This window comes from Callithrix jacchus, chromosome 4, assembly GCF_049354715.1.
Source record: "Callithrix jacchus isolate 240 chromosome 4, calJac240_pri, whole genome shotgun sequence".
Lineage (NCBI taxonomy): Eukaryota > Metazoa > Chordata > Mammalia > Primates > Cebidae > Callithrix > Callithrix jacchus.
The window spans coordinates 47,092,260-47,118,424 of record NC_133505.1 but is presented as its reverse complement, the minus strand read 5'-3'; the positions used below and the strand labels follow the sequence as shown (position 1 = coordinate 47,118,424).

The following is a 26,165-nucleotide window of genomic DNA, read 5'->3' as shown; positions in this document are numbered from 1 at the left end:
CATGATTTACACAAATAAATTCCAAGTTAACTGAGGAATAAAGTACAAAGAAATGAAATCCTAGAAATAGAAGAAAAGGGTAATTCTATTTTAAATGTAGGATAACCTTGATTTATTCTTCTTAAGAGGGTCTTTTTAAACAATACAGGAAGGACAAAAGCAATAAAAGACTGAAAAAAATGTAATTCATCTAGATATAAAAATTAATTATAAATGATTCCATTTTAAAAAATTAAAATACAAGCAACAAATAAGCACATCTAGCATCCAGATTTGGTTTCTAAATACTACTCTGCAAAAAAATAAACCTAGGCTCCTTGGAGAAGTGCTGATCCCAGGACTAGGGCAGGACAAATGCAAAATGAGCCTTGAGCATTTATCTAGGGATCAGAAGGAAATAGGAGCCAACCTGAAAGATTTCCTGATGGCCGAAGAGGAAACAATTTGAGCAACAAATTAAATAATGATAGTATTCAGCTATAACCCAAACCATGAAATAAATACCTATGAGGCTATATTAATGTAAATAAATGATCAAACACAAAACTAAACTGAGAGAAGAGACAACTTTTTCTTACATAAGAATTCTGATTCATAAACGTGGAAGGAATAAGGAAACTAGAAAACCACCGTTCGCATACCACAGTAATAATTGCCACAGTCAGGATTCACCTATGAAAGCTACTCATGTAAAGTTGTCTTCCACAGAATGCAATATGTGTACAGTACAGAGACCTAACAAATCCCAACCTAACTAAATTATCCATTTTAGGTCAACAGTAACAAGGTACATCAATATAATGTAACCCCGATAAATCACACTGGGAAGATCACATCAACTCTGGTGTTCTGACCAAAGATGTATAACCTCAATGTATTCACGAGAAACCATCAGACAAACCCAAATTGAAGACATTCTTCTAAATAACTGACCATTATTATTCAAAAGTATCAAGGTCTTGGCCGGGCGCGGTGGCTCAAGCCTGTAATCCCAGCACTTTGGGAGGCCAACGCTGGTGGATCACGAGGTCAACAGATCGAGACCATCTTGGTCAACATGGTGAGACCCCGTCTCTACTAAAATTACAAAAAATTAGCTGGGCACGGTGGTGCGTGCCTGTAATCCCAGCTGCTCGGGAGACTGAGGCAGGAGAATTGCCTGAACCCAGGAGGCGGAGATTGCGGTGAGCCGAGATTGCACCATTGCACTCAGGCCTGGGTAACAAGAGCGAAACTCCGTCTCAAAAAAAAAGAAGTATCAAGGTCTTGAAATACAAGTATAGACTAAGGAACTGTTATATTGGAGGAGATTAAAGACACATGACAATTAAATGTAACATAGGATCCTGGAATGGAGCCCAGAACAGATCAGAATATATAAGTGGAGGCTGCACCTGGTGGCTCAGGCCTGTAATTCCAGCACTTTGGGAGGCCAAGGCGGGCAGATCACTTGAGGTCAGGAGTTCGAAACCAGCCTGGCCAACATGGTGAAACCCCATATCTATTAAAAAAAAAAAGAGGCACTAGACAAGGATGCCCTCTCTCACCACTCCTATTCAATATAGTACTGGAAGTTCTAGCCAGAGCAATCAGGCAAGAAAAAGAAATAAAGGGTATTCAAATAGGAAAGGTGGAAGCCAAATTGTCTCTATTTGCAGACGACATGATAGTATACCTAGAAGACCCCATTGCCTCAGCCCAAAAACTCCTGAAACTGATAAGCAACTTCAGCAAAGTCTCAGGATATAAAATCAATGCACAAAAATCACAAGCATTCGTCTACACCAATAACAGACTTAAGGAAAGCCAAATCAAGAGCGAACTGCCATTCGCAATTGCTACAAAAAGAATAAAATACCTTGGAATACAACTCACAAGGAACGTAAGAGACCTCTTCAAGGAGAACTACAAACCACTGCTCAACGAAATCAGAGAGGACACAAACAGATGGAGAAACATTCCATGTTCATGGTTAGGAAGAATTAATATCGTGAAAATGGCTATACTGCCCAAAGTAATTTACAGAATCAACGCTATCCCCATCAAGCTACCATTGACTTTCTTCACAGAACTGGAAAAAACCACCATGAACTTCATATGGAACCAAAAGAGAGCCCGCATAGCCAAGTCAATTCTAAGCAAAAAGAACACAGTGGGGGGCATCGCACTACCGGATTTCAAACTATACTACAAGGCTACAGTAATCAAAACAGCATGGTACTGGTACCAAAACAGAGATATAGACCAATGGAACAGAACAGAGGCACCGGAGGCAACACAACATACATACAACTATACAGTCTTTGATAAACCTGACAAAAACAAGCAATGGGGAAAGGATTCCATGTTTAACAAATGGTGTTGGGAAAACTGGCTAGCCATGTGCAGAAAGCAGAAACTGGACCCCTTCCTGACACCTTACACTAAAATTAACTCCAGATGGATTAAAGACTTAAACATAAGACCTGGCACCATAAAAACCCTAGAAGGAAATCTAGGCAAAACCATCCAGGACATAGGAGTAGGCAAGGACTTCATGAACAAAACACCAAAAGCATTGGCAACAAAAGCCAAAATAGACAAATGGGACCTAATCAAACTCCACAGCTTCTGCACGGCAAAAGAAACAGTCACTAGAGTGGATCGGCAACCAACAGAATGGGAAAAAATTTTCGCAGTCTACCCATCTGACAAAGGGCTGATATCCAGAATTTACAAAGAACTCAAACAGATTTATAGGAAAAAAACAAACAAGCCCATTCAAAAGTGGGCAAAGGATATGAACAGATACTTTACGAAAGAAGACATATATGAGGCCAACAATCATATGAAAAAATGCTCATCGTCACTGGTCATCAGAGAAATGCAAATCAAAACCACATTGAGATACCATCTCACGCCAGTTAGAATGGCGATCATTAAAAAATCTGGAGACAACAGATGCTGGAGAGGATGTGGAGAAAAAGGAACATTTTTACACTGTTGGTGGGAGTGTAAATTAGTTCAACCATTGTGGAAGACAGTGTGGCGATTCCTCAAGGCCTTAGAAATAGAAATTCCATTTGACCCAGCAATACCATTACTGGGTATATATCCAAAGGACTATAAATCATTCTACTATAAGGACACATGTACACGAATGTTCATTGCAGCACTGTTTACAATAGCAAAGACCTGGAATCAACCCAAATGCCCATTGATAATAGACTGGATTGGAAAAATGTGGCACATATACACCATGGAATATTATGCAGCAATCAGAAATGATGAGTTTGTGTCGTTTGTAGGGACATGGATGAATCTGGAAAACATCATCCTCAGCAAACTGACACAAGAACAGAAAATGAAACACCGCATATCCTCACTCATAGGTGGGTGATGAAAAATGAGAACACATGGACACAGAAAGGGGAGTACTAAACAGTGGGGTCTATTGGGGGGAAAAGGGGAGGGCCAGTGGGAGGGGGAGGTGGGGAGGGATAGCCTGGGGAGAAATGCCAAATGTGGGTGAAGGGGAGAAGAAAAGCAAAGCACACTGCCATGTGTGTACCTACGCAACTGTCTTGCATGCTCTGCTCATGTACCCCAAAACCTAAAATCCAATAAAAAATTTTTAAAAAAAAGACCTGGTGAAATATAAATTGTGTGTAGCATCATTAATAGTATTGTACCAATGTTACTCCTTCATTTTGATCATTGTACAATAGTTTTAACATGTTAACATTAAGAGAAGCTAGATGAAGAGCAGGCAGGAACTCTCTGTACTATACTGGTTGACTCTTCTATAAGTCTAAAATGATTTCAAGTTTTCAAGTTTTAAAAAATGTAAGCCACAGACTAGGAAAAAGTTTGCACTGTAATTGTCAAGGTCTTTATAGGGTCTGGGATCTTACCCTGCTTAGAAGTTAATGCATTATCCTTTTGCTGTTTTATGGATGATGGGGAAAAGCATGAGATTTTGGGTGAGATACAAGGATTTTATTGTATCACAGCAAATGGCATGAGCATTACGTTGCATTTGTTCCACATGACCCTAAATATCCACAAACTGATGCTTGCACCTGCAATAGGTTGTGTTACGTGTGAGGAACACTGAGTTTAGGGGAATTTATTCTTTCTACAGTAAGTGGTAAGTCTGCTCATTGTCTGGGGGACACATTAACTGACCCCTCAAGGTTACTCACTGAAAACACAACTCTGAGAGATATTCAGGTAAAGAGCAGTATGGACCTTGCATTCTTTTCACATATAGTGAAAATGTGCAGAGTTGCTCAGGAGGGGAGGGGAGGGGAGAGAAGGGAAGAAGGGAAAGGAAGGGAAGAAGGGAAGGGAAGGGAAGAAGGGGAGGCAAGAAGGGAAGGGAAGAAGGTAAGGGAATAAGAGAAGGGGAGGGAAGGAGAGGGGAGGGGAGGGTCTAGAATCAAGCCATACTGTAAGTAAAGATGACCTCTAGGAAAGGAGGTAGAATTGTAGGGATGAGATGTATTTTACTTTTGACTCTATATGCAATTGTTTACTTCAATGAGCCTATATTGATTTCTTCATTTATTTATAATTTCAAAAACAATTTAAAAATAAACGATGATCACTTTCCTAGAAATCACCCCATAACAGTATGGTCAAAATTGGTCTGTGAAATACTGAGAAATAAATCTTCATTTTTTCTTCTGGAAATAATTGTGATAAATGTAAAAGCCTTATTCAAAGGTTACCACTTCTAAACATGATTCCAGTATATCACGCTAAGAAGTAGTTCAAGAAGGATAATTTTTGACTTGTTTATTCTGAAGTATACCAAACTTTAAATAAAAGTCCTTTTACCTTTAGAAGTTTGGAGTGTGCAACATTTAGCACAGTTATGACAGCCTTACAACTTGGCCCTTTAATCTGTTCAATGATATAGTTGAACTTGGCTGACATGCGTCTCCAGTGTTCCAATTCAGTGAGTGGACCTGAATCATCAGCTTCTTTTCTCATCTGCTCACTCTCAATAAGTACCTGCATTAAAAAATATATACAAAATATAGAAATGTTACATTCTTCTTTGTTAAAATCTGATTGCCTATTTTCAAAGGCTGCTGAAAGTATAAATAATGTTCAACACCAAATAATGTTTAAAAATCCTTAGTAAATGAAGACCAGAGGAGAACTTCTTCAACTTGATCAATACCATCTACCAAGATTCTCCAGCAAACATAATACTTAAAGGTGACAGTTCATCTGATTTATTTTGCGTTTTTTTGCAGGTGGGGTAGTTTTTCATTTTTTGGATCTTGGGGGAGGGGGTTTGAGACAGAGTCTCCCTCTGTTGCCTACGCTGGAGTGCAGTGGCACAATCACAGTGCACTGCAGCCTCAACATCCTGGGCTCAAGCAATCCTCCTGCCTCAGCTTCCCAAAGTGTTGGGATTACAAGCATGAGTCACGATACCTGGCCAAAGGTGATATTTTAGGAAATATCACTTTCAAACCAAGGACATGACAAGTTTGCCGCAATCACCACGTACTTCTATTCCACCTGGTATTAGAAGTCTCAGAACAAGATAACTAAAGAAACAGACGATATAAGAATTGGAAATTTTAAAAAAGCAAAACTGGCATCATCACAGATAACATAGTTTGCTACATTTTTAAAATTCAGGCACATCTAAGGCCAGGCACAGTGGCTTGCACCTGTAATCCCAGCAGTCTGGAAGGCTGAGGTGGAGGATCACTTGAGCCCAGGAGTTCAAGACCAGCTTGGGCGACAAAGCAAGACCTCTTCTCTACAGAAATTTTTTAAATTAGTTGGGCGTGGTGGCACATGCCTGTAGTCTCAGCTACTCAGGAGGCTGAGGTGGGAGGATCACTTAAGCCTAGAAGTTGGAGACTGCAGTAAGCTATGAACATGCCACTTCACTACAGCCTGGGTGACAGAATGAGACCCTGTCTCTTAAGAAAAAAAGACTAAAGACAAACTTTTTACAATTAATAAACGTGAACAATTTAGTAAAATTGCTAGATCTATACATAAAAATTAGTATCAGTTCTTTACAGGCTATTTTGCAATCTGAAAATGTAATTTCCAAAAAGATACAATTTGCAACAGCAAAGAAAAATGGTAATAAGATAACTAGAAATTAATCTAATGAAAGATATGCAAGACCTTTTTGGAGAGAATTTTAAAACTTATTTTACACACACAAAAGACCTAGTAAATGGGGAGGTATATCATGTTCATGGATGGAAAATTCAATAATATAAAGATGGCAGTTTTCTTTAATGTACACATTCAGTCAAATTCTAATAAAATCTCAATAGAGTTTTTCATGATACTTTAAAAATTAGTCTTAAAATTAATTTTGAAAAACAATTATCCAGAAATAGTCAAGGTAATTTTGAGGAAAAACAAAGAAAGGGCTTGGCATTCCAAATTTTGGTTTAGTAAAAAGCTACAGAAATTAAAGCAGCTCAGCATAGTATAAAAATAAATAAATAGACCAGTGAGGTAAACGAAGGGGTCTAACAACTTTATATATGACAGAGGTGATATTACAAATTTGTTAGGAGAAAACAGACTATTCAACAATTTAACAGAGAATGTTAAATTGAGACAGCTAATTACAGGTACACAAAAAACACAAAATTAGATTTCTACCTCCCATCACTCACACACAGACACACACACACACAATTCCAGGTGGAGTAAAAACCTAAATGTTAAAAATAAAATGGTAATATTTCTAAAAGAAAATGTAGGAGATGGGGTAAAACTAGAAAGAAAAGCCTGGAAATGAATAGCATAATTGTCAAGAGAATAGTTACCACTAGGGGGAAGAAAAAGTGTTTAAAACTGAGAAAAGAAGTGCAAAGGCATTTTAAGGCACTGATAATGTTCTATTTTCTTTCTTTTCTTCCTTTCTCTCTTTCTCTCTTTCTCTCTGTGTTTCTCTCTTTCTTGCCGAGTCTAGCCATGTTGCCCAGGCTGGTCCTGTACTCCTGAGCTCATGCGATCCTCTTGCCTTGAGCTCCCAAAGCATTGGGATTACAGATGCCAGCCACGTTCTATTTCTTAACTTGTGCAAAGGTTACACAGGTGTTCATTTTACAGTTTGTTCCTTTAATGTATTAATTTTGTGTTATATTCCCTATTTAGAATAAATAATTTAAGAGAATGTCTTCATAACACTGGAGTAGGAAAAGGTTTCATAAGTAAAATACAAAAAGCACAGAGTTTGTAGTCACTAGGGATAGCTAGGTTGAGGCTGGATTAACATTTGTAATTAATACATTTATCTACATTAAAAACTTAGATTTCCACATGACTAGCAACACCATACCAAATGAAACATGACACAGTGGGACCAACATAGGATTAATATCTGGAAAATATTATTTAACCTCCAACAATGTAGTCAGATAACATCAAGCCATCCAAATGAAGGAATGGATGATATGGGTAGATGATATGAACAGGCAATGATATGGGTAATGATATTAACAGTCAATTCAACAGACAGGAAACCAAAATAGCAATTAAATATGCTCAGTCTCAATAGCATTTAGGGTAATGCAAAGTAAACCAAGAAGCCATTTCACACTCAACTGGCAACAATTAAAAATCTGGCAATTCCAAGTATAACCAAAGATTTAAAAAAAAAAAAAATAGGAAGTCTTGGCAGGGCACAGTGGCTCACACCTGTAATCCTAGCACTTTGGGAGGCCGAGGCAGATGGATCACTTGAGCCCAGGAGGTCGAGACCAGCCTGAGAAACCCTATCTCCACAAAAAAATAGGAACATCAGCCTGGCATTCTGGTGTATGCCGGTAGTCTCAACTACTCAGAAGGCTAAGAAGTGGGAGGATGATTTGAGCCTGGGAGGTCAAGGCTGCAGTGAGCCATAATCATGCCACTGCATTCCAGCCTGGGTGACAGAGCAAGACCAAGATAAGAGGAGAGGAAAAGAGAAAGGGGAGGGGAGGGGAGGAGAGGGGAGGGAGGGAGGGTGGAAAGGAAGAAAGAAAGAGAAGGAAAGAAAGTCTCATGTGCTCCTTTTAAAACTGTAGATTAATATAACCACTATTTGGAGGGCTTGGTAAAATCCAATGTAAGATTCATATCCTATTGCTCCCAGCAATTCCATTGAGAAACCCTGGAGCATGTGCAAAGGAGTCTGGGACAAAGAAGTTTTCATATATATAGGTTATATATATGCAAATGCAATAGAAGTGCAAAACATTCAAGGGAATGGGAGACAGTAACATCAGGATAGTACTAATATTGAGGAAGGGAGAAGAAAGTGATGGAGGCTTTAGCTAAAATTAAAGAGATTTAAAGAAAACAGAAAATGATTAGCATCTGTTTCACCTCAGTGGTAGTTACATGGGTGAATGTTATTTTCCATAATTTTTAAAGTACCAAAATGCTTATGAACAGTTACATTTATAACTCCTCATAATTTAAATTATGATGGAATTTTTAAGACTATAATTGCAGTTAAATACACCATGAATTTTTTAAACCCCTGAAGGTTCTATCTTAAATCCATGAAATACTTTTAATTTTAACTATAGTTTATGAAGCTCTTTCTCTTTTTTTTTCCAATACAATTGACTTGTTTCTTTATTTATCTGTTTTTATTTCCATAGATTTTTGGGGAACAAGTGGTGTTTGGTTACATGAATAAGTTCTTTAGTGGTGATTTCTGAGATTTTGGTGCACCCAGCACTCAAGCAGTATACACTGTAACCAATTTGTAGTCTTTTATCCTTCACCCCCTCCCACCCTTCCCAACTTACCAACCCTCGGAGTCCCCAAAGCTTACTGTATCATTCTTACGCCTTTGCATCCTCATAGCTTAGCTTCCACTTATGAGTGAGAACATACGATGTCTGGTTTTCCATTCCTGAGTTACTTCACTTAGAATAATGGTCACCAATGTCATCCAGGTCACTATGAATGCCATTATTTTGTTCCTTTTTATAGCTGAGTAGTATTCCATGGCATACCACAATTTCTTTATCCACTTGATTGATGGGCCTTTGGGCTAGTTCCATATTTTTGCAATTGCGAGTTGTGCTGCTATAAACATTCGTGTGCCAGTATCTTTTTCAAATGAATGACTTATTTTCCTCTGGGTAGATACCGAGTAGTGGGATTGCTGGATCAAATGGTAGCTCCACTTTTAGTTCTTTAAGTAATCTCCATACTGTTTTCCATGGTGGTTCTACTAGTTTACATTCCCACCAGCAGTGTAAAAGTGCTCCCTTTTTACCACATCTACGCCAAACATCTACTTATATTTTTATTATGGCCATTCTTGCAGGAGTAAAGTGGTATTGCATTGTGATTTTGATTTGCATTTCCCTGATCATTAGTGATGTTGAACATTTTTTCATGTTTGTTGACCTTTTGTATACATTATTTTGCAAACTGTCTATTCATGTCCTTAGCCTACTTTTTTTAATTGGATTGTTTACTTTTTCTTTTTCTTTTTCTTTTTTTTTTGCTAATTTGTTTGAGTTCCTTGTCGATTCTGGATATTAGTCCTTTGGCAGATGTATAGATTGTGAAGATTTTCTCCCACTCTGCTGATTGTTTCTTTTGCTGAGCAGAAGCTTTTTAGTTTAAGTCTCATCTATTTATCTTTGTTGCATTTGCTTGTGGGTTCTTGGTCATAAAGTCTTTGCCTAAGCCGATGTCTAGAAGGGTTTTTCTAATGGTATCTTCTAGAAGTTTTATGGTTTTAGGTCTTAGATTCAAGTCCTTACTCCATCTTGGGTTGATTTTTTTTTATAAGGTGAGAGATGAAGATCCAGTTTCATTCTCCTACTCGTAGCTTGCCAATTATCCCAGCACCATTTGTTGAATAGGGTGTTCTTTCTCCACTTTACGTTTTTGTCTGGTTTGTTGAAGATCAGTTAACTGTAAGTATTTGGCTTTATTTCTGGGTCTCTGTTCTGTTCCATTAATCTCTGTGCCTATTTTTATACCAGCACCATGATGTTTTGGTGACTATGGCCTTATTGTATAGCTTGAAGTTGGGTAATGTGTTGCCTCCAGATTTGTTCTTTTTGGGTTCATCTTGCTTTGGGCATCCGGGCTCCTTTTTTGGTTCCATATGAATTTTAGGATTGTTTTTTTTCTAGTTCTGTGAAGAATGATGGTGGTATTTTGATGGGAACTGCATTGAATTTGTAAATTGCTTTTGGCAGTACGGTCATTTTCAATAAATTCATTCCACCCATCCATAAGCATGGGATGTGTTTCCATTTGTTTGTGTTGTCTATAATTTCTTTCAGCAGTGTTTTGTGGCTTTCCTTTTAGAGGTCTTTCACTGGCTTGATTAGGTGCATGCCTAAATATTTTACTTCTTTTCCAGCTACTATAAAAGGGGTTAAGTTCTTGATTTGATTCTCAGCTTGGTCATTCTTGGTATATAGCAGAGCTATTGATTTGTTTATGTTAATTTTATAATACTGGAACTTTGCTGAATTCGTTAATAAGTTCCAGGAGCTTTTTGAAGGAGTCTTTATGGTTTTTGAGTTATACAATAATATCATCAGCAAACAGCAACAGTTTGACTTCCTTTTTACTGATTTGGATGCCCTTTATTTCATCCTCATGTCTGCTTATGGAGCTGTTAATCTATTTACATGTTCCTCTACCTCGTTAACTTTTCCTAAATGTCTAAAAGTCTATATAATTTGGGGAATTAAAACTTTTAAATGGACTTTAAAATTAACTAAATCTTGCAGAGCACAGTGGCTCATGCCTGTAATTCCAACACTTTGGGAGGCTGGGGTGGGAGGATTGCTTGAGCCTAGGAGTTAGAAGCTGTAGTGACCTATGATTGCACCACCACTGCACTCCAGCCTGGGCAACAGAGTGAGCCCCTAAGGAAAAAAAAGTTAAAAAACATTAACTAAATCCAAACATCTTTTGATGTGTTAATTCCTGTTATAACATTATGCATAGATGGTAATCTAGGCTCAAATTGGTACCTTCAAGGATGCTGCATTTTCCATTTTCAAGGGTAGGGGGGCTGGGAAACACTGTGAGAAAGTTATCCCGATTTCATGATAAAATACCTCTCCTTATATCCATCACACTCTATCTGGTCTTACTTCTGCCTTTTCAGAATGTACTGTACGTGTTTAATTTCTTATGAAATGCCATCAAGTATTTGAGAATATGAACTTCTAAATCCGCTTTTCCCCCAGATCGAAAATCTACGTCTACATTCCTTGAATAGCATGGTTCGTATACTTGGCCTCTTTTTCTCTGAATCATTCATTTCCCATTGGTTTATAGAAGCACTTTATATGTTACAGACACTAGCTTTTGTTATATATGCTGATAAAATTTTCTTCCCAAAGGTCATTTATCTTTTAACTTTGTTTATGGGGGCAGGGAAGGGTTGCCATATGGAAATTACTAATTTATTTTTATGTAGCCATATCTGTCGGTTTTACTTTTGTGGCTTCTGGGTTTGGTATCTTGCATAAGAAGATATTAAAACAGTCATACAGTGTATTCTGGTTCACTTATGGTTTTTGTCTTGTTTCCCACACATGTTTCTAAACAAGCTTCTTTTACTCAACAGGTTTCTAAGATCCACCCATGTCATTGCATGTATCAACAGTAAGTAATACTCCAGTTATATTCCACTGTTTGAGTGTACCACAAATTTTTTATTTTCCATTTTGATTAATCCAGTGTTTGGTGATTGCGATTAAGGCCACTGTAAACATATAAGTTTTTTTCATGGATATATTATTCATTTTTCTCAGATGTATACAGAGGAGTGGAAATGCTGGTTACCACAAGGTAGCTAGCTATATACTTAATTTTATAAGAAGCTGCTAAATGGTTTTCTAAAATTCTACCATGTTACACTCCCACCAGGAAAGTACGAGAGCGTCAATTCTCTGCGACTTCATTTTAATGTTAAAGTCTTTTTAATGTTAGCCATTTTAGTGGGTGAGCAGTAATATCTTACTGTGGTTTTATCTTACATTTCCCTGGTATTAATAACTAGTGATGTGAAATATGTGAAATGCCTCCTCACATGCTTATTTGGATCATCTTTGCAATGCCTGTTGATATGATTTGTCTCTGTATTCCCACCAAAATCTCATCTTGAATTGTAGCTCCCATAATTCCCACATGTTGTGGGAAGGACCTGGTGGGAGATCATTCAAATCATGGGGGTGGTTTCCCCCATACTGTTCTCGTGGTAGTGAATAAGTCTGAGGAGATCTGATGGTTTTATCAAGGGTTTCCACTTTTGCATCTTCCTCATTTTCTCTTGCCTCTACCATGTAAGAAGGGCCTTTTGCCCCCTGCCATGATTCTGAGACCTCCCCAGCCACGTGAAATTATAGGTCCAATTAAACCTCTTTTTCTTCCCAGTCTCAGATATGTCTTTATCAGCAGCGTAAAAACAGACTAATACACTTGTCCAAATTTTTGGCCCATTTTTAAAAATTGAGTTATCTTTTTATTTTATTATTATTTTTTTTTATTTTTGAGACGGAGTTTCGCTCTTGTTACCCAGGCTGGAGTGCAATGGCGCGATCTCGGCTCACCACAACCTCCGCCTCCTGGGTTCAGGCAATTCTCCTGCCTCAGCCTCCTGTCTTTTTATTACTCATTTTCTGGAAGTCTTTATATATTCCAGGTACAAGTTATTTGATAAGTGTTCTGCAAATATTGTCTCCCAGTCTGTAGCTCGCCTTTTCATTTTTCTTAGGGTGTCTTTTCAAATGAAGATATTTTAAATGTTTCTGAACTTTAATTTGTTAAATTTTCTTTTATGATTAATTATTTTTGCATCACATCTAAGAACACTTCCCCTATACAGAGATTATGAAGACAGTGTCCTCTGGTTTCTCGAAGAAAATTTTTATGTCTACAATTCATCTTGGATTAACTTTTATGTATGACAAGAGGTCAAGATTAAGGTATATTTTAGACATAATGTTTTAAAATCTCTCCCGTTTCCTGCATTGATTCTATTTGCTGCAATTGCTGAACTTCGTTTCCTTCTTTCAGATGGTTAAATCCCTTTAAGTCAAATTATTTTCCTTTGCTTGCTCATATTTATGAAAGATCTATGTTCTTTGACATAATAATTGGAAAGGGTCTCCCCAGCCACTGTGTAGGACAGGGCTTGACTCCCTCAGTGGGTTACAACCTCCCTTCCTCCGTTATCACAGTGGATGGCTACGAGAGTTATCCGGTGGGCAATTACCCATTTCAGTCCTCTAGTGACACCTGGAAGCAAACTCTGTGGCCTGCACTTTAGACCCTAGGGGAGTCCTCCAATTTTTATCACTCCAACTGCATAGCCCTCCTCCTGACATAGTTCTAAAAAGGTAAAACTGGAAACGCTTTTCTGTACCTCCCGCCTGGTCAAGATTTTTTCCCTCATCCTCACACAACTGAAGATTTTTTTGTCTAGTTCTGCTGTCCTGTGCTGATGACCTAGAGATCTAGGGGGTGGTTCGTAGACTCCTCTTTCTATTTAGGGCAATTATGTAATATCTGATTTCCTTTCACAGTGTTTACAGTGTATGCTGGAGCCCCTCATAATTTTAACATATGTTGTATTCCTATCACTACTTTTCTTACTGCCAGAAAAAAATTGACTGTAGAGCTGAAGGCTTGCCACTGTGATACTGATATGAAAGAGCCTAGTCTGAACTTCTTTGACAGCACAGATAACTCCATTGATCGACCACGAGGTACTTATTCAGTGTCTAGCACTCTGGCTCTTTACTATGTCTTTTCCCTCTCTCTTTTATGAAAAGTATCAACAATTTAAACACTGGGGATAAATGATGGCTATTCCTGATTCTTCATTCTTTCATTCTCACCCCATATTGTTGTGGTTTCTTCCTTGAAGTGAGAAATACCTTAAAATTGATTTTAAGTGATCCACAAAGAAGAATGATTTTTCTCTAGAGCCAAAAATAAGCTGAGTTTCAAACCAGATTCTGAAAGAAAGTCAAAAGACTCTTCTTCCCTTTACTTTTAGAGACAAAATACAATGGCTAGGATGCACGTAAAACTACTAGTCCGGATGCAATTGTTTGAGTCAATTCACCTGTTCGATCTGTTGGTACCATATCATCAACACGTCCTCTAGCTGATGAACAGTTTCTGAATTGCTAGCTGCAGCAGTAACTTCTTCAAAGGTGCACAGTTTGGAAAAGTCAATATTGTCTATTGTCTTTAACTTCACTGTTCCCTCAATACTTATTCTAGCACCTAAAAAGGAAACAAAATCAAGACATTTAATACTAATTTACATATTAAATAAATATTAATGATAAATATTAAATAATATGTAATATTAAGAAGTGTTTAATGTCAATGTGTTAAATGTCAATGTACTTTTAAGCTCTTAATTGCTCAAATGTTAAAGATCTAATACTTTACAGAAATATAATTCTAATGAATCATTAGATTATGAGTTAATAATTTATTGATAAAATTATACATTTTAATACTATGAAAAAATTAAAGTATAGATTTTAAAGAGTTCATAAGAAAGTATATATATTTTAATATAGTGAAAATTTTCACTAAGATTATAGGAAGAGAGTCCTCATGCTATAATATAAAATTTAAAAGAAAATATATCGGCTGGGCATAGTGGTTCAGGCCTGTAATCCTCCAGCACTTTGGGAGGCCGAGGCAGGTGAATCACGAGGTCAAGAGATCAACACCATCCTGGCCAACATGGTGAACCCCGTCTCTACTAAAAATATAAAAATTAGCTGGGTGTGGTGGCTCACACCTGTAGGCCCAGCTACTCAGGAGGCTGAGGCAGGAGAATTGCTTGAACCCGGGAGGCGGAGGTTGCGGTGAGCCGAGATCACACCACTGCACTCCAGCCTGGAGCCTGGCAACGGAGTGAGACTCTGTCTTAAAAAAAAAAAAGAAAATATGTCTTACTCCAGCAAAGATCCCCAAAAATGAGTTCTAAGCATTTCATTTCTTACTTCTAAGTCTCATCATTACTTTGATTAACATCTTTTTAGAAACCTTTTCTCTAATGCTTATAAAATATCTTAGTTAATTTGCTCCTTTTTGCAATTTGCTAAACATTAAATTTTATACTTACTATCTAAAAATGAAAGATATCTGTTGATGGTTTCAGTGAAAATATGTTTTTCAGATTCTCCCTGGTTAGACTGGTTTAAAGCACCCCAGTTGTTTGTTGCAAGAACAGCTGGTAGAAATATGTTTGCCAGTATATCCCTAATTCCATTTAAGAGTCCTTTCGATGCATCCAGAACAGTAAATAACACTTCCTAAAAGAGTGGAGTTTAAATGTTATTTTACATGCTAATCTCACTAAAGAACTGAAAATCGTAACCTATTTTATATTTCAATAAACATAAACAACTAATACATTTTATAAAACTATCAGGGAATCTTAAGCAGATGAACCTTAGAGTTCTAAAGTCAACAAACTTATATTCTGCCCCACTTTGATTATTCCCATATTTGCTCATTAAAGTGCTGCTTTATTCGGTGCTTTTATTTCTGCATAGGGAAGGAGCAATAGCCTGGAGCCTATTCAAGGTGAGGGACATGGAACCAAACCTCCGTAAAGAAAATCCTCAGTGGAAAGTTGCCCTGTCCGTGAATTTTTTTTTTTTCTATTGAAAAGCCCTTGCCCAGAAGTTTGGTGGAATAAATCACCAGCCATAAGAAACAAAAGCCCACCAGGCATGCATGACATTTCAATTAATACATCTTAAGTGACTTGGAAATCCCAAGCCAAAAAAATTAAGATTAAAAAATTTGTCTAAGGCCACAAAATATTGATTGCTGGTTTTTTAACTGTGAGTGTGTGGCAATAAAGTATACAATGACTCATACAGTTTGGTGTCATTGCCTTGATCTGTGTCAAAGCATCAGTTTTTCCAACCATTGCTTCTGCGCCATCAGTCAAATGTCAACATGGTGAAAAGGGCACCTAGCATCTTAGTATTAAGATGAAAATAGGCTTGGCTTTAAGAACCACAGGTGTACTGCATGGGTCACCTGTGATTACATTTACTTCATTGTAATGATGTAAACAAATATTTAGCTACGTGAAATAGAATATAACTATGTTGGAAGAATAGACAGATGGATAAACAAGGGTCAGAGGGTAAAAACAATGCTAAATTATCACCTTCCAGAGAGAAGAGAGAAAAGTCCTCAGAAAATGTCTTTTTTTTTTCTTTGAGACAAAGTCTCACTCTGTAGCCCAAGCTGAAGTGCAGGGGCATGTTCTCGGCTCACTGCAACCTCTGCCGTGGGGTCTCAAGTGATGCTCATGCCTCAGCCTCCCGAGTAGCTGGGACCTCAGGAGCATGCCATCATACCCTGCTAATTTTTTGCATTTTAGTAGAGACAGGGTTTCACCCTGGTTCCCTGGGTGGTCTCGAACTCCTGAGCTCAGGCAATCTGCCCACCTCAGCCTCCCAAAGTGCTGGGATTACAGGTGTGAGCGACCGTGCCTGGCCACAGATAATGTCTAAACTGACAAAAGGAGCAATGAGAGCATATTGTTTAGAGATATATAGGTAAATAAAAGAATCCATTAAAAGGGCTTTATAGCTGCTTCTGGAGAATAGGATAGAAGTCAGTTTTTCAGTTATGAAAGGCTTATACTATTTCATAAAAGGACATTTTCTTCTTTTATATGCAAGTATAACTGAGCTAAAACAAAAGCTAAATTATAAAAATAAATGGATTAAATCATGGATAAGTTGAAGAAAGAATTAATGAAATGGAAGATTGAGGAAACATCCATACACAGAGGCAACATGGTGAAACTATAGGACTTTGAAGACAAAGAGCAAAAGCAAACAAAGAAAACAAGACAGATCACCTATGAATTACACTAACAGGTGTGCTCTCATCATCCACAAGAAATACCATGAAAACAAGGGGTGAGGGAAAAATAACTGCCAACCTAGAATCTTAAACCAAACTAAACAAGCTCTCTTCAAGCAACCTCTTATCGTGTACAGAAAAGGAACAAGATTAGACTTCAGTTCCCTTTCCTATTGTAAAAGGTATTAAGACTGTCTAAGAATAACACAGAGAAATAATATTTGTTGAGAGCCTACTGTACGTCAGGCAATATAATAAGAATTTACTTATATCATTTAGTGTCACTACAGTACTTCCAGGTGTTTATAATTATTCCCAATTTAAGAATGTGTAGACCTAAGTCTCAGAAAGGATGAGCAACTTTCCAGAGGACACACTTAAATGATTAGTCAGTGGTGAAGCTAAGATACAAATTTGGGTCTATCTGGCTAACATTCTTGCTTTTCCTATTCCATTATCTTCCCTTCCCAGAGCTAGGTTAGCATGTCCAGGCTCTAGGACAACTCTCCCTTTTTTTAAAACTATAAAAGAGTTAAAATATTGAGTGAAGAGGAAGTTGAATAAAGTAACTAATACTTTGTATCAACAAAATTAAATGTGTTCCTAGTAAATGGGAGGATAAAAATTATTTGCACACCATCAAGAAATGAAATTTTCATGAAATTAAAAGCAGTATCTAAAGTATCAATATAACTAAGGTCTATTATAGTCAATCTCTCAGTTTCTTTGACTATATGAATACATTTATTTTCTTGGAACTGAATTCAGTCCTATATTTAAAAAAGGGAAGCAAGTAAAGCCTAAGTATGACTACGAAAATATATTCAATGTTTATCCATTTGGGGAAATTTTTAAACATACCTCTTGAATAGTTTTAACATTTATGGCAACATCATTACGACAACGAACAAAAAATATACACAGTCCTTTTAGTTTATTGGGGGCTGCGTTGTCTATATACAATTTCATCATTTTTGCCCCTTTAGTTGCTCCAGGAATAGTTCGACCACATTCTGAAAACAAAAGTCAAGAACTTAGCATATGATCACATAATTAATCAAATGAGATAAACTACTGTGGCTCTTACACTAGTGTTTCCTGTTTTACTTTGTTGTAAGAAGTTTTCAATATGATCATAGAATAGTTTTTTTGGGGGGGTCTACTAGAAGATGTCAATAACTGCATCTTTTTTTTTTTGAGATAGAGTCTCGCTCTGTTGCCCAGGCTGGAGTGCAGTGGTGTGATCTCAGCTCACTGCAACCTTCACCTCCCTGGTTTAAGCCATTCTCCTGCCTCAGCCTCCCGAGTAGCTGGGACTACAGGCACACACCACCACACCTGGCTAATTTTTGTATTTTTTTTAGTAGAGATGGGGTTTCACTGTGTTGGCCAGGCTGGTCTCAAACTCCTGACCTCAGGTGATCCACCCACCTCGGCCTCCCAAAGTGCTGGGATTACAGGCGTGAGCCACCACACCAGGCCAATATTTGCATCTTTTCTTTCTTTGTTGAGTCAGTCTTGCTGTGTCTCCCAGGCTTGACTGCATTGGCACAATCTCGGCTCACTGCCACCTCTGCCTCCTGGGTTCAAGCGATTCTCATGCCTCAGCCTCCCAAGTAGCTGGGATTACAGGCATGCACCACCATGCCTGGCTAATTTTTGTATTTTTAGTAGAAACGGGGTTTTACCATGTTGACCAACCTGGTCTCAAACTTCTGACCTAGAGATCTGCCCACCTCAGCCTCCCAGTGTGCTGGGATTATAGGCATGAGCTACACGCCTGGCCAATAATTGCATACAGCCTCCCCTGGGTACCTTTCCCAGAACTCCGCACTTCATTTTTTTTGGCCTGGTCTCAGGGCCTTATACAAGCTGTTCTCCTATCCCATCCCCAATCTTTTACCTACCAAATTCCCACTCATCTTTCAGATCTCGGCTGAAATGCCACCATCTCAGGAAACCTTCACTGACTCCCCAAGAAGGTCCAGCTCCTGTACTAAATACACTCATTGTATCTACCTTATATTAAATCCTTCCTTGAACTAATTTTAGTGAAAATTATTTAATTATTGAATTATTTAATTCAATCTTGCTTTAATTAGAAAAACTATTAAAAATATGAGAATTATATTAGATAGTGGTTGCAATATAAATTTGCAAAAATCAACAGCCTTCTATTTGCAACAATACCAATTTAAAATGTAATAAAAGAAATAGAAAATCTTCCAGGTACAGTAACTCACGCCTATAATCCCAGCACTTTGGGAGGCCAAGTCGGGAGGATTGCTTGAACCCAGGAGTTTGAGACCTACCTCGGCAACATAGTAAGACCTTATCTCTACAAATAATGTCTAAACATTAGCCTGGTGTGGTGGTGTGTCCCTGTAGTCCCAAGTATCCTCTGGAGGCTGAGGCGGGAGAATCACTTGAGCCTGGGAGGTAGAGACCGCAATAAGCCATGATCATACTACTGCACCCCAGCCTAGGCAACCTAGTGAGACCCCATCAAAAGAAAGGGAGAAAAAGACAGAGAGAGAGAAAGAGAAAGAGCGGGTGGGAAAATCCACATCACAAAGCTGCAGAAATGTTTTGTCTGCCCAGCCTTTCTTTTTGGGAGGTTGGGAGAGTCCTCCTGGCCTGTGATTCTGGAGAATACCAGTGCCAAGTCTCTGTAGAAGCAGGCATGTAGAACTAGACTAATTAGACTCTGCAAGAATGAATGGAGACACACAAAGAAAAAAGGGATTTGAGAGATGGAAATCTACTGATGAATCTTAAAGAAACTGCCCAAAATCTGTGGAAATGCTCCACTCTTGTCCTTCCCAAGGCCTGATTGTTCAACTAATTCTGAATTTTGTTACCCAACTTCCCCCTCCCAAAAGACTGTTTTCCACTTCTATAAGCCAGAATCTATTTCTGTTGCTTGTAGCCAAAGAACCCCATACACGGCATGTAGTGATATAAGAGCCCAGATGCCCATGCATAGAGGCTGCACAGGTTTTACTACCCTCCCCTTTTTCCTTGACGTTGTCCCATTGTGTACATCCCTAGAAAGAAAACTGCACTGTCAGCCTCCCTGGCCCCCAGGGTAGCCATGTGACACAGTTCTGGCTGGTAAGACATAAGACAAGCTTGAGTTTTCCTGATAAAGAGGAAAGATGTGGCCATCAATAGGAATGATTTCTAAAAATCACACTGCAAGCTGTATCATGGAATGTTATACTATTCAGGATTCTTTGAATGAGGTAAATCTTTATGGGATGACATAGAAAAATGTCAAATGCAAACATCATGTCAAGAATAAAATGTATTATAAAACTACATTTTTAACTGATAATAAGCATTTGTATGTTAACACATGCATATAAGAAAGAAATGTGGCCGGGTGTGGTGGCTCATGCCTATAATCCCAGCACTTTGGGAGGCTGAGGCGGGCTGATCATGAGGTCAGGAGTTTCAGACCATCCTGGCCAACATGGTGAAACCCCATCTCTGCTAAAATACAAAACATTAGCCGAGTGTGGTGGCATGCGCCTGTAGTCCCAGCTACTCAGGAGGCTGAGGCAGAAGAATTACTTGAACCCTAAAGGTGGAGGTTGCAGTAAGCCGGGATCACACCACTGCACTGCAGCCTGCCCATGGAGCAAGACTTCGTCTCAAAAAAAAAAAAAAAAAAGCAAAGAAAGAAAGAAATGTAGGCTGAGCTGGGTGGCTCACGCCTTCAATCCTAGCACTTTGGGAGGCCGAGGTGGGTGGATCACCTGAGGTCAGGAGTTCAAGACCAGCCTGGCAAACATGCTGAAACCGCATCCTTACTAAAAATGCAAAACATTAGCCAGACATGGTGGTGTGTGCCTGTAATCCCAGCTACTGGGGAGGCTGAAGCAGGAGAATCATTTGAACATGGGAGGTGGAGGCTGCAGTGGGCCGAAATCACACCATTGCACTCTAGCCTGGGTGACAGAGTAAGACACTGCCTCAACAACAACAACAAAAAGAGAAAGAAAGAAAAGAAGGAAGAAAGGAAAGAAATGTAGATGAATATTACCCGACTGATAAATGTACTACCTTTGCAAGTAGCAAAAATAATGATTAAAAATATGTGTACCCTCTGCTCTGGCAATTCCCCTTCTGAGAATTCTTCCTAAAATTTATTCCTAATCCACATAGATTTGTATTCAGTGATGTTCCCTGAAGCATTGTTTCAGAAAGCAGGAAGTTGTAAACAACCTAAATTCTACTGAGAGGTCAGTTTTGAAAATTATAGTTAATCAGCCTAACAAAATAAAATGCAAATGTTAACATTTTAATTGGATAAATGTATTTATTGGCATAAAGAAGACAATATTATCAAATTTAAATGGCCACTATAAAATGATATGTAGAATTGGATCTCATTTTTGTAAAACATGTATATAAACCAGTTATAGAGAAATATTCATTAAGGAGTTAACAGTCCTTTCTTCAACTGAGGAGAACTGTGGATCATTTGTATTTTGCTTCTAATTATAGATATTTTATCTTTCTATAATTTTCAGCTATTGTTTTAATTCTTAACAAGTTATAAAAATGTAGACTACACAATAATCCTCCCACAATAAGAACTGTGAGAGACAGAAAATCCATGAAGCCGACCTAGTCACTAATTGCAAGTTTACGTATTTCGTCAAAGAAGCAGGACTTTATATTAAACAATTAGAGGAAGGAAGAAGAACACAATCAAGTGCTACATATACAATGGATGATGTAAATGAGACAGGAATCTGGTGAACAATGATGGACATGGATTGGAACGCCCTGGGAAGGGCTCTGCAGGAGGTGTTCTGAGGGAGCGGTAGGGTATGCTGAGTGGAGAGAAGAAAGGCAATCTGAAAAAGCCAGGAGACCAGAGAAGGGCAAAGAAATAACTCTGGTATTCAGAAAACAATGAAAAGGGGCTTGAAGGGAGCAGGAAATTCACATCTGGAAGAGTGGAAGATCAAACTAGACAAGTACTGTGTGTCCAGGTGACAGCAGGCCTTGCATAAATGAGATCTGGACCCTATCCAATAAATAGTGGAACAATAAAAGATATACTTGGCAGGAATAAGCAGTACAAATTTCAGAAGGAGAATCTGATTACAGAGATACTGGTTTTCAATCTCGAACACCAGGGAAGGCCTAGCCTAAGGCAGCAGAGGAGCAAAGTGAGAAAGAACCAACGAGAGGGATGTGTTGAAGGTAAGCCCACAGGACTTTGATGATGAGTAGTCTAAGACCAAAAGGGTAACCTACATATCTAGTCATTAAAACCAAGGTTTAACAAGCTGGTAACATGTTAATTATTTCAGGCATAGTATGCACCGTAGGGAAAACCAGCGATTCCAAATGACAGCTGCAGCAGGCACAAGATGCTGAGACAGGACCATGGGGGGCAGCAGCTGCGGGGCTCTGGAGTGGTTTCACAACCACTCATAATTATCTGGACAAAATGGCTCCACCTGTTACGGAGACAATGCAATTAAATTCTAATGAAAATGTGTATTCCCAATAGAGGTCAATGCTTTCTACAAGGATGTTTTCTCCTTAAGACATTATAATAAGGCCTGAAATATATATTTGGGCTGAGGATGTATTGTTCTTAAGACACTACATTTCTTATACATAAACTTCTGGTAAAATTTTCTTTATAAATGAAGGATTATCTATGTATAAGAGAAAAAATATGCTGCACTTTAACGATCATTAACTAATTACTGGCATATTGCCTTCATAAAATTCTTACCAATACCAGGTACAGCTCCTTCTTGGTACAAAAATTTCAGTGTCTTACAACCATCTTTCACAAAAAACTTAGCGAATGCTTCCAGCTGTTAAATAAGAGAGAAAATGATAATCAATCAAACGACTAAGGAAAATCCTCAGTGTTTTGTAAATTCAGAAGACGAAGCTCAAAGAGCTTATTCAGAGGCAAGATTAGAACCCAAACTAATTTAACTCCAAAATTACTGTGCAATATAGGTTGAATTCTATTCCTGAACCTACATTAATGACCTACGTATATAGTTTTGGGCAGCCACTTACCTGCCCCTGCGCCACAGAATCACAGAGAAATAAATAGGTGAGTCCAACTGGAGGTAAAAATTTAATAAAAGATATATTATTAACATAAACTATTCTTAAAAGCTTTCTTGGGGAACAGAAAACTTGCCTTATTGTCTGCTTTACTGATAAATTATTTGAGCAATTATGTTTTTAGCTGTTGTAATTTGACCCATATTATAGTAAAACTAAAGTAAAAACAAATTGTTATACTGAGATTCTTCCAAATTTATGAGCATGAAGTTTTTATTCAATTACTTAGGAGTCAGTGTAATATCTTAGTAAATAGAAAACTAAATACATCACATAAACAAAAGCCCTGAAATATCCTATGGGAAATACAAAGTCATATACCCATTCACCTAATCCCACTGATTCCCATACAGGAGGCTTTCTCTTGGATAGTGTCTTTGTTTGTTTGCTTGTTTGTTTGTTGTTTCTTTTTTTTTTTTTTGAGATGGAGTCTCTCTCTGTCACCCAGGTGGGAGTGCAATGGCGCAATCTCGGCTCACTGCAACCTCTGCCTCCCAGGCTCAACAGATTCTCCTGCATCAGCCTCCCAAGTAGCTGAGATTACAGGCATCTGCCACCACACCTAGCTAATTTTTGTATTTTAAGTAAAGACGGGATGTCGCCATATTGGCCAGAAGGGTCTTGAACTCCTGACCTCAAGTAATGCTCCCACCTCAGGCTCCCAAAATGCCAGGATTACTTACAGGTGTTAGCCACCACACCTGGCAGTGAGTATCTCTTAATTTACTGACTGCCTAGGGGAAGTATCCCAAGTGTAGCAAACCCACTCCTCTTAGAACAGTGGTTCTCAAAAGTTAATGTGCATCAGAGGATCACACAGAGGACTTTTTAAAAACATAAAATGATTTACATTCCTAACAAGTTCTAGGTGATGCTGATGCAGCTGGTCCTGGGACCATATTTGAGAACCACCACCCTGGGAGATAAAACAGAGCCACCGAGATTTGCATAACTCTAGCCCTTAGTTCTCTGCTCTTCCACCTCGCGTATATACTTGGGTCTCACATAATTATGACCTAAAAGGGACAAAAGCTGTCAGCATAGTTCTTCTGGCACAGCTCCTTCAGTACTTTCTTGCTGACCCTTAGGCTTTGAAAGCATACAAATTCTCAAAAGTGGAGCACATGACTGGAATAAAAAGATATCAAAATAGCAAATGCAATGAATCCTTGCATTTTAGATACATCGTACTCATGAGACTAGCAAAGTAAATGTGAGATCATGGGCCAAAATCATGACTGTGAATTAAAAAATCACTTACATTACATAACCTTTTACCAACTGCTCATCTGAGCATCACCTAGGTAAAGTGGCATTATTTATACCCTTCTTGTGGAAGAGAAGATTAAGCTAAAAAGAATTTAAATAGGCCAGGCTCAATGGCTCACCCCTATAATTCCAGCACTTTTGGAGGCCCAGGTGGGCAGATTGCTTGAGCCCAAGAGTTCAAGACTAGCCTGAGAAACATAGAAAAAATCTCCTCATTATTAAAAATACCAAAAAATTAGCTGGGTGTGGTGGTATGTGCCAGTAGTCCCAGCTACATGGGATGCTGAAGGAGAAGGATGGCCTGAGCCCTGGAGGTTGAGGCTGCAGTGAGCTATAATCATACCACTGCACTCCAGCCAGTCTCAAAAGAAAAAAAATTTAAGTGAAGGACCCAAAACACACAAGCACAGCACAGAACCTAGGATTGGACCTCAGCCTTGGGTCTCCAAATCTGTGCTCCTTCCACAGTACCACACCCCTGCCACCCAGTCACTGGAAAGCATTGCCATTACGTAAGCCAGAAAAGAGATTATCTTGAGCAGTGCTGAGTGAAGGGGGCAGGAAAGGCCGAAGGGGCAAAAGTGCCAATGTTGCAGAAACATCTGTATTGGTCAGGGTCCTAACAAGAAAAGGAGTCACACCCAAAGGGGTTTTTGAAAAAACTTTATAAATAAAAAGGCTATTTTATTTATAAAATAAAAGGCTATTTCTAGAGGCCTGAGGGTTAAGGGAAGCTGTGGCACTAGCAGCAACAATGGGACTAGCAACAAAGGAAAATCATGATCCTCCCATGGCCCAAAGACTTGAGGGCTAAGAGGAATAGGATGACTTTGGCCAGGTTGAGAACTGGAGATACGGGGGCTGCTCAGGGGGCTGTAATTTTGGGAGCAGACAACCACAGTCAGGAACATGGCCAAGTGGGGAGCTTCTCTCCCCTTCTGCCCTCACATCTCCTGCTGTGCCTCCCCAAGGCTGAACCAAGTGGAAGCCAGAGAGCAATGGAGCTCAGGTGATACATTCTATAGAGTCCGGCTTTCTAGGCCACAGAGAAGGGCAGATACAGAGAATGGATCAAAAGGCAAACAAAGTCACCATCATACCCTCTGTTGTCCATTTTTTTTGTGATGCCTTTACTGAGCTGCTTTCATCCTGGATTGCATACCAGGCTTCACATTAAACGGATACTTTTGGGCCAGGCACAGTAGCTCATGCCTGTAATCCCAGCACTCTGGGAGGCTGAGGTAGGTGGATTATGAGGCCAGGAGTTCGAGACCAACTTGACCAACATGGTGAAACCCCATCTCTGCTAAAAATCCAAAAATTAGCCAGGCATTGTGGTGTGTACCTGTAATCCCAGCTACTCAGGAGGCTGGAGCAGGAAAATAGCTTGAACCTGGGAGGCAAAGGTTGCAGTGAGCCAAGATCATGCCACTGCACTCCAGTCTGGGGGACAGAGCAAGACTCTGTCTTAAAAAAAAAAAAAAAAAGAAAGAAAGAATACTTTTCCAGGCCCAGCATGGTGGCTCACACCTATAATCCCAGCCCTTTGGGAGGTCAAGGCTGGCGGATCACTTGAGGTCAAGAGTTCAAGACCAGCCTGGCCAAGATGGTGAAACCGTGTCTCTACTAAAAATACAAAAATTACCCAGGCATGGTGGCACACACCAGTAGTCCCAGCTACTCAAGAGGCTGATGTCGGAGAATTGCTTGAGCCTGGGAGGTGGAGGTTACAGTGAGCTGAGATCACCCCACTGCACTCCATCCTGGGTAACAGAGGAAGACTCCTTCTCAAAAAAAAAGATACTTTTCCATATACCCCCAATTTTCTAAACTGCACCACACCAAACCATGCCACCCTTTATGCCTTGTTCCATCTTCTAACTCACCTGGTCACCAACCTT

General features: G+C 38.9%; 1 protein-coding gene across 7 annotated transcripts in view; it reads right to left on the bottom strand.

Moving 5' to 3' along the window:
- DNAH8 (dynein axonemal heavy chain 8) overlaps window positions 1–26,165 on the bottom strand; it is a 346,427-nt gene that overhangs the window by 306,734 nt on the left and 13,528 nt on the right. For 6 of the 7 annotated variants that reach the window (XM_054254946.2, XM_054254948.2, XM_054254949.2 and 3 more), the window contains exons 4-8: window positions 22,646–22,730; window positions 17,743–17,894; window positions 15,113–15,302; window positions 14,090–14,253; window positions 4,822–4,998 (exon numbers count right to left, since the gene is read on the bottom strand). In XM_054254946.2, the coding sequence (XP_054110921.2) occupies window positions 4,822–4,998; window positions 14,090–14,253; window positions 15,113–15,302; window positions 17,743–17,894; window positions 22,646–22,730 (768 nt within the window). Of the gene's footprint in view, window positions 1–4,821; window positions 4,999–14,089; window positions 14,254–15,112; window positions 15,303–17,742; window positions 17,895–22,224; window positions 22,362–22,645; window positions 22,731–26,165 lie in introns of all 7 variants that reach the window. The other variant, XM_054254950.2, reaches the window with a different exon arrangement.